We start from the raw sequence: 10,000 nt of genomic DNA on the forward strand, positions 1-10,000 counted from the left end.
GCTACACCGCTGACAACACAATGCAGCGCGATGATTTTGCGACTAAAATTTTCGAAATTGCGACTGGATTTTTTCGCAAATTTCAAGCCCTGTCGTTGCGTTTTGGCCACAAGTGGGCTGCAACTGGCATGATGATGAGTAGTTTTGAAATCCCTCTCTCTGATTGGTTGATTAACCAAGATGACAAAAATAGACAGCATTCAAAAATTGCGATAAATGTGGCATGCAGGATTTTCACTCGCGGCCAAAATACAACGAAGCAGCCATCAATTTACTCCTGCCTGTTTAAATAATCCTGCGATAAAAATTAATATCCTGCCAGCCTATGCAAGCTAAATTATCTAAGGAAAAATGGGTGGCTCACACAAGATGAGTAGTCCTTAGGATTGGCCGCAAGGCCAAGTAGCATCGACCAGTCCCTATGTGTCTGGTGACCATTTTAGATGTACAAGTTAGAGAAGAAATTCCTTACGAAACAAAACTCGGAGATCCTTACCAGAATAATGGCAATGATGACCCCAAAAAGTCCAATGGCACTTCCAAAGATCTCCACAATCAAAACCTATAAACAACATAAAACTCCAAAATGCAGTGCATATTATGTGATTGTCAAAAGTTGATAAGATCATGAATAAATATAGAACAAAGCACTTACGGTGGCTTACTACAGTTTTCGAAAAAAAAAAGATCAAGATTTTGAAATCTGTGAAATGAATGCAACAGAATGTTTCTTCCGAAGTGTTAGTCACAGCAATTGGTGTAAAATATAACTTATCTTAACAAATAAATGCAAATCCAGTAAATGCTAAATATAGTCACCGAACTCCTGGAGGCGGCACTGGAAACCTAAACCAAGAGTTCTCAATCAAATATTTAGGAATCTTAATTGATGCTACTTTATCACCGAAAAGCCAATTAAGTTATATTGGTAAAAGCATTAAGAGAAGCATTGGCATTCTCTCTAAACTTCGCTATTTTTTCAACTTGAATATTCTGGTAAATTTATATTATACTTTAATTAATATATCCTTTTCTAATTTATGGTTTAACTGCATGGTAATACCCTTCCTTCCACTATCCAACCTCTAGTTACATTGCAAAAGTGAGCAATCCACATAATGACTTTTTCTAAATTCAATGAGCATTCCAGTCCAATTTTCAAATTTTTGGAATATTGTCAACTTGCCTAATTTTGTTTTCCCGAACAAATATTGCAGTTCTTATGAATAAATTTCATATTAGAGGTTTACCTTCTGTTTTTGATACTTTCTTTACACAAGTCAACCAAAGACACAGCTACAACATAAGAAGTCCTTCAAAAATGATTTATACTTTACCAAACGTAAGAACAAACTATGGTTTGTTCAATATACGATTCAAAGGCCTAAAATATGGAACTCTTTGAGGGAGAGTACTAAAACCCTTTCTCTTTCTAAATTTAGGACTCGATTGAACTTGATCTTATTTTAGACTACCGGTATTAGGGATGGTTTCGTCTTTGTGAAGTTGTGTCTTTTTAAATGCTAAGTATACTTACGTTAGTATTGCTAGCTTATCATTTCACTCCTCTCAATTCCCTGTAATCTAGTGTTATTTCTTTGTAACTACTATTTCTATGAACATGTACTTTATTTTATCCATCTATAGGCTTCCAAATAGTTAATTCTAGGTTCTAGTCATCATATTAATTTATGTTTATATTGTGTGTTATACTTTAGTTCCGTTTTTTTCTGTCTATGTCTATGTATTACCTGCATATGTATGTAAATGTGTGTGTGTGAGTACATTTGTTTGTGCCTTCTTGCTGACTTGCAATTTAATCTAATTTATTATAATCAATATAGTTTTTCCTTAATTAGTGAACTGGCTGCCTGGCTCGGCTAGCTCCTACGGTTATTCCAGGCAGTCAGTACTCTAAATTTGTCCATACCACTGCATTGTAAATAATACTAAGGCACGAATAGAGTACAAATAAAGTTTCTTCTTCTTCTTCTAGACAATTCAAAGTCTTTTCTCTCAAAAACTTGCTGTACAACCCCACCTTAAAATCTCAGTATTTCCTTAGCAAAAAAATAATAATAATGGTGACGTATACAAATAATTAGTTAGATCCATCAGACAGGTTTTCGCAAATGGCAAAAATGTCAATTTTCGTCTATTTTGGTAATAACTGAAAAACTGCCTGATTGACATTTTTAAAAAAATGTTGAGGGTTTCACCTTCATATGGTTTACTGATCCCCACAATTTTAACCCTGGTCGTATGGCTAGGTTTTGAGAAAAAGACCTTTGAAATGTCTAATTTCCAGTCCCCCTCCAGGAGATTGGTGACTATATTTAGCATTTTCCCCTCAGTTGCATTTATTTGTTAAGGTAAAATTACATTTTACATCAATTGCAGTGTCAAACACTTCAGAAGAGACATACTGTTGCTTTAATTTTGCAGATTTCAAAATCCTGATCTTTTTCTTCGGAAAACTGTAGTAACGCACCTTAATGTCTGGTCCCTCAGGAAACAAGTTAGTTTTCCCTCGAGTGCCAATGTTTCCCCTCCACGAACATCAGGACTCTCGGGAAAACAAAACTGACTGTTTCCCTCTGAACCATACATTAATTGAGTGTATATCATGCATGATATTTTTTTAGCATAACCACTCTTCAATTTTCTTGATAATTACAGAAATAATATTACTGTTCATAGTAGGATAAATTATTTTAATACCTTGACAAACAAGGACGAATTCTGAGAATCAGCAAGTGCAGCGCCACTGGAAACAAAATTAAGAAAATGATTATTAATGCAATTTTTATATGGAAGTTACCACAGCACCTTAGTCAAAGGATGCCATTGTTTGTGGTCCAGCAGGACAAGAGGCAGTTGTATTGGAAATAGTTAGGTTTCTGGTTGAAGACTCTGACCACTCAAGTCTCAGATTGCAAGAAAGAAGATGCACACTCACTTTTTATAATTGGGAGCTTATGCAAGGACGACGACACTGTCAATGAGAACATCATCTGAAAATATTATTTCCTGTTATTGTAATAGTTTTAAGAAGAACGAAGAACTATGGGGAAGGACACATCAGAGTCATATAGAAGAAAGCATCAAGAGAAGAAAGTAGGAATGGATCGGGCATACGCTATGGAAGCCTGAAAATAACATCACCCATTCCGCCCTAGAGTAGAACCCTCAGGGGTTCAGAAGAAGAGGCCGCCCAAGGCAATCCTGGAGGCGGAGTGTGCAAGATAAGCTCGCCAAGAAGAATATCACTTGGTTAGAGGCAAAGAGAACTGCCAAAAATACATGTAGAGTCAGGTGGAGGTCCATGGTAGACGCCCTATGCTCCCCATTAGGAGCAAAGATGGCCTATTGTAATGTAATGTAATGTTATTGTAATAACTTCCTTATAACCCAAAGTCATTTGGAATGGAAAGTGTAGGGATAAAATTGGCATGAACAGTGTGGTTGTTTAGGAAGAAAATTGAAACTTTCGTCAGGTGCTCACATCCTATACACAAACTGAAATTTGGTCAATTCATGTCGTTGTCACGACGAGGACAACAAAGAACTGTACCAAAATGCAAAAATACACGTGCAGGGCATGCAGAGATATTGTTTTTTCATTTCATTTTCATTTCATTGCCCATTGTTTTTTTTGGCGTTCCCGTAGCCATCATCATCATCCTTGCACAAGCTCCCTTAAAGATAAAAAGGTGAACACAAAGTGTCCCACTACATCAAAGCATCAACTACATTATTTTATTTAACACCAAAGAGTTTACATCCACATAATATTTTTTGCTGTTCTTTTCTTAAATTAAGGCTTTACTTGAGAAGCTTTAAAAGGAGTACACTTTGCATGTAAATCACCTTTATTTCTGAACTCTGCATATTGGTCTTGATAGCACTTTTAAGTGTCACTAATATTTTCAAAAATACAACAACACTTTTCAGTTTCAGACATCATCGTCAGTCCTAGTGAGTGCAACATTAAAATTTTAACAAAATTGTACTGGTGTGTATATATATATATATATATATATATAATGGTATATATATATATATATATATATATATATATATATAAATATATAAAGAAGGTGATTGACTCAACAAATGATCTGACTAGCCATTTTATTACTAACTAGTTTCGTACCTCTGTGGCACTCTTCAGCTTAGCTATTTTATCTTAAGAGTGCCACAGAGTTTGTGCGGTACGAAACTAGTTAGTAATAAAATGGATAGTCAGATCATTAGTTGATTCGATCACCTTCTTTATATTCATGCCCTACTTTTACTATTGAGTATTCTTCCAACAGACGTGACCCTTGGTTTAAAGACCGGTACACACAGACCCATTTCTAAGACAGGAAACATCCTGCTCTATGTAAACTCCAAATCCAACCACCCACCTTGCATAATTGAAAATATCCCTAAGTCCATCAACAAACGTCTTTCCGAGATATACTCTGACTAAGAATGTTTCGAGCAAGCAGCACCCTCTATCAAAATGCTCTTCACAATAATTCTAGGTACAATCATACGCTTTCTTTTTCGTCACAATCAGCACGTCCGTCAAGTTCCAGAAAGAATAATATTGTCACTGCAACGTCATCTGGTACAATCCCCCATTCAGCAGACATGTAGGCACCAACGTTGGACGTACATGTACATTCTTCAAAATCCTCAACGAGGACTTTCTTACAATTCACATCCTCCACAAAATCTTCCTTCTGTCTCCAATTAAAATCAGCTACAGCTGTATTCCAAATCTCAGGCAGAATATCAACTCACACAACAAGTCCATCCTACATGTACACTGCACACATGATCCATGTAAACTCTGCAAACACCATAAGCCAGCTGACTTTCCTTTGAACGGTAATTGCCTAAAACCCTCTGTCATCTACCAAGCAACAATCACAACAAACGACAGCAAACCACCTCAAACTTACATTGGCCTTACAGAAAACTCCTTCAAAACAAGATTTACCAACCATAAAAACTCATTAAACGATCACAAAGAGAAACTTAGCACAGAGCTAAGTAAGCATGTTTGGAAATTGAAGGAGGCAAACAGATTTTCAGATTAGTTGGAAGATCTTGAAACACGACACCTCTTTTAACCTGATTTTGGAACGATGTTATCTATGCCTGTGGGAGATGTATTTTATTATCTGCAGGCCTGACCTCGCGACCTTGAACAAGCATAATGAACTGGAGGCAGTGTGGCCCAGTGGTTAGGGCACTTGCCTTGAGATCCCGGGTTCAAGACTCGTTCTAATCACTCGTTGAATTTGTGCCTGGTAGTCCCTGGTTCAACTTCCCTGCTGCACTTAATGTAAATAGCCAACTGGTTTGCCTCCAGCCAGTTGGGATTCTTAACAGTTGTTGTTGTTGTGTTCTGTCGTTTCCTTCATTGTGTTTCATTGGTCCTGAAAAGCCCCTATGGGGAGCGGTCAATTAAGTATGTATTGTATTGTATCATCTTGTAGACATGCGGGAAAATTCCTTCTTAGCAACTTTATATGTTTATACATTTCTACGCAAAAATTTTTGTTTAAATTTGAATTCGGCATGCGACTGTAATCCTATCATGTATAAACATGTGTTTTAACAAAGTTTTTACTTAGCTAATTTTTATCTGGAGAGTGCCACACAGTTTGTGTGGTACACTTTCTTTTCTTCCCGGGCTAAGGCCCACGCCTTAACCACGTAAATCACCTCTTCGATGGCTGTTTTGCCAGCATGGTTGTCCTGGTGGTGTAGTGGTGATCACACCCGACTAGTAATGGGGGGACGTGGGTTCAAATCCCGCTCAGGGCAAATTTTCTTTCAAACATTTATTCCATTAAAAATATGATTATTTGGGGTGTGCATTGTCAGGGTTTCTCTCCTACACTCTCTCTCTCTCTCTCTCTCTCTCTCTCTCTCTCTCTCTCTCTCTCTCTCTCTCTATACATACATACATACATACATACATACATACATACATACATACATACATAGATACATACTACATACATACATACATACATACATACATACATACATACATACATACATACATACATACATACATACATACATACATACATACATACATACATACATACATACATACATACATACATACATACATACATACATACATACATACATACATACATACATACATACATACATACATACATACATACATACATACATACATACATACATACATACATACATACATACATACATACATATATGTATGTATGTATAACATCAATACAATGATTCTTTGTAGATTAAATGTTCGTTACGAGCAGATAAATTCAAACTAACCAACATTATAGAAAGCACACCTGGCATAATGGTAAAAGTTTAAAAGTGTGCTTTCTCTTGCTTCACAACAATTGATAATGCTACCTCTTTCTATCTACGGGTACTTAAAATCAAGGAGGAGAGCTTCTATATTGAGCAGTTGAAACCCGAACTCAATAAACAAGTTGATCATGTCAGTTTAGCATTACCGTTACATGTATGTCATTTGTGTTTTCTATAACCTTGTTGGTTAGCTTGATTTTATCTGCTTGTTACGAACATTAATATACAAACAATCATTGTATTGATGGTCAGTTATATATAAAAAGATTATCTTGCACAAAATTTTATTTTGCATTCATTATGGCTGATGATGATGTTTGAACTCTAGTCGCTTTAAATTAAGGAAAATGAATGAAGATAACACTGTGATGCTTATCAAGATCCTGGACCAACTATGACCAGTTAAAACTATAGGTGGAATATTGTTCTTGTAAAACCTCACTCACCCCACACCCTACACATTAGCCACTTATCAACCCCCCCCCCCCCCCCCCCCCCCCCCCCTTACTGTCACTGCCCCTTTCCCAGCCCAGTTTCAGCTTTCCAGGTACACTTATCACAGCAGAGTTGTTTTCTTCCTGGCAAATCAAATGGCATTTTTTCTGTTGTGTCAAGGCTCTGCACTAAAATGTTTCTTTAATTCCTTTCCGTCACTAGCCTTCACCACTACAGTTTTTTAACATTCAGTCAAAATGAATTAATTTTGCAGACATGTTTATGTTAAATTCTGGATCATAGTTTTTTGCAAGTTAAATTTTTCAAACTAGTATTTTGACTTTTCTTTGTTCAATATCCATTATTGTAATATGAAACAAAGGAAAAATCAAAATTGAACTATTTTGAAAAAATCTGAACAAATATAAAATTGAACCATAAAGTTCTCACCTCCCAACTATCCCTACACAAATACCACAGAAGAGATTTGAAAACCCGACAGTCAAACCAGCACCAAACAACGCAAAACCTGTCAAAAAAAAAACCAAGCTGTTGGATTACATCTATTTTAAAAAGTACTCCATATATGCTTTCCATTCACAGGAGTGTGAGACTCTCGAACCATAATCAGCAAAGCAAAGTACATGTAGGTACGTAAAGTGGCACATGAGCCGTAGGGGTTCATGGCAGAAGCTCATCCTGGTTTCGGGAAGCATAAACTGAACGACAGTATTGCTACTTCCTCCTGAATGGGCTGCTCATCCATTGCAGGGTTTACCTTTAGCATTACGTACATTTATTATATGACTATCTCCGTGAGCGGGCAAGATGAACCAAATCATGTGCTGTGATTCGCTACCCGAGCGGGCAGGATTGAGCGCTTTATCCCATATACTGGTAATAAATCCCTTACTGACCAAGCTTGTTCGGTCAAGAAGGCTGGATATTGGCCTCATTCATTTTTGTGTGTTTATGGACCTCGACTTCGTCTCGGTCCTTTAATACGCAAAAAAAAGAACCTGGCCAATATCCAGCAATCTTGACCTCAAGCTTGGTCAATAACCCATAATTATGTACATGTACAAGTAGCTGGTACTCATTTTTATTACATAAGTATAGAGATTTACGTACACTTCCGTGATGAAATAGAAATGACATATGATGTTTTCACTAGTGAAAAATTGTCGTATCAGCCTTTTGATTGGTCGGACGATTTTTTTTCACTAGTGAAAAATAGTCGTAGATCAGCCTTTTGATTGGCTAATATTATGTTGAGCTTTGGCGTGGGTGGCCTGTGCACCAACAGCAAGAGTAAAAATTGTAAACATGGCAGCCTACTGGTGTAGGGTTTTCTAAGTTTTTGACCTTTTATTGCTTAGTTTTCTCCGACCACAAAATACTTCAGAAGATCTTTAAAAGTTTTTAAAGTGCTCAAGCAAGGTATGGAAGGAAAAATTTTCTATTATTTGAAAAATATTTTGCTCTTTGTTTGAGACTTTCGTTCAGAATCGGTGGTTTGATACATGTAGCCTCTCAATCAACATTTACTTCGTTAACTTTATGATCTCTGTACTTATATAATAAACAAATTACTTCATGGTTGGCTTGTTTGTACGATTTTTGTTACTCACTCATTGTGAAGGATTGTTAAGGTCACTCGTTCGTTTACGCAATCCTTCACAACTCGCGAACAAAAATCGTACGCACTCACCAACCATGAAGTAATCAATATTTTCACCGGGGATGAGAGTGGAGAGAGACAGTTGCATGTTTAAGAAACAACACAGTCATTGGGTTACCGACCTTGAACCGGCAATCCTAGGGGCAGGAGTCTAAAGTGCTCACTTATGTCCAGAAATGCACCCAATTAGAATGTAAACCCAATTTTGACATTCAACACTAAGTGTCCCTTCTAGTCAATGCCTTTGCTACCGCTACTTTACAGTTACAGGCTCGACCTTGGCAGTAGGCAACTAGCCAAATACTATCAGATTTCCACTTTTGGCTAGTGGATTTCTCTCCCTTGGCAGCCATGTTGAGAGAGATTGCATTGCTTGCTGCAAAAAAAAAACTTGTTTCCGGTCATGCACGCAATTCTATAATAAGAGAATGACATGACTTTTTGAGGAAATATTGTTTATTTGCGCCCGCGTAGTGTCATTTGCGCCCCGAGCGCGAAGCGCGAGGGCCACAAATGACACTACAAGGGCGCAAATAAACAATATTCCTGAAAAAAGTCATGTCATTATCATGATTATTATCAATAAAAAAGGCCAAATGATATCAAGAATGCGAGTTTTAATAATACAAGCTACATGTAAGTGAATAATGAATTCAAAGTCACTTCAAATGATCATGTAAGTGTTGATTGAACAAGCTATTAAAAAAGAATCAACTCAGTCCAGTGAACTTATCGCACCATTTCTCGAATTTTTTGATCCCCCACGAAGTGGCCCTCTTTGTGTTTTCCGCCTGACCTTTAATTTGCTTCTAATTTGTCCAAATCCTCTAGCCCCAAATCTGAGTTTTGACTGCTAATTTCTTCCATTACTTCAGTTTTCGCTCAGCGACGATTCAACGACTGAAAAAACTTCAGTTCAAAACCGGAGTTTCGCAAATGAATGGTTTTCCCCGCGTCAACACTAGGCTTACTCTAATTGGTTAAAATCCACCTGATAATGAAGCAAGAACCAATCAGCTGTAGAGCTGATAATGCATTAGCAGCCCGCTGTCAGTCTTTTGCGGCCTGCTGAGCGTGTGTTTTGAAGAGGCCGATTTTCTATTTGGCCGCGTATATTGATAATAATACCCATTTCCCTGTTAATATGTCGCATAGTCGTCTGTGGTTTATTGGTCATCGCAATTGCATCTGAATGAGGAGATGCCAAGCTCAAATCCTACTTGGGCTGCCATCTCTGAAAAGTGTTTAAAAGGCAAAGAAATCGTACGCATGCACAGCCAAATCGTGACCCCTATCCCCCCTCGAAATAATGTCTAAAGTCCATGGCCTTGGTACAGCATAATTATATACACAAGGCTGTCATTAATGGCCAGCCATGGAAGAACTGCACTGCTTACACAGTGTTTCATATCTGCCTACTTTACAAGTGACAAACAGATTGAACACAACAAAATCAGTGTTTTCTCCGACTAATGTGTTAGAGACATCCTTGATGTTAACGTAAACGCAGGG

At 37.3% G+C, this 10,000-nt stretch overlaps 1 protein-coding gene across 1 annotated transcript in view; it reads right to left on the reverse strand.

Moving 5' to 3' along the window:
* The window catches only part of LOC137973120 (V-type proton ATPase 21 kDa proteolipid subunit c''-like), a 26,505-nt gene that overhangs the window by 1,998 nt on the left and 14,507 nt on the right, over window positions 1-10,000 (reverse strand). Inside the window, exons 7-9 of the mRNA XM_068819863.1 lie at window positions 7,258-7,336; window positions 2,722-2,767; window positions 497-562 (exon numbers count right to left, since the gene is read on the reverse strand). Coding sequence (XP_068675964.1) covers window positions 497-562; window positions 2,722-2,767; window positions 7,258-7,336 — 191 coding nt within the window. The remainder of the gene's footprint in view (window positions 1-496; window positions 563-2,721; window positions 2,768-7,257; window positions 7,337-10,000) is intronic.

Source organism: Montipora foliosa, chromosome 10 (genome assembly GCF_036669935.1).
Source record: "Montipora foliosa isolate CH-2021 chromosome 10, ASM3666993v2, whole genome shotgun sequence".
In the NCBI taxonomy this organism is placed as follows: Eukaryota; Metazoa; Cnidaria; class Anthozoa; order Scleractinia; family Acroporidae; genus Montipora; species Montipora foliosa.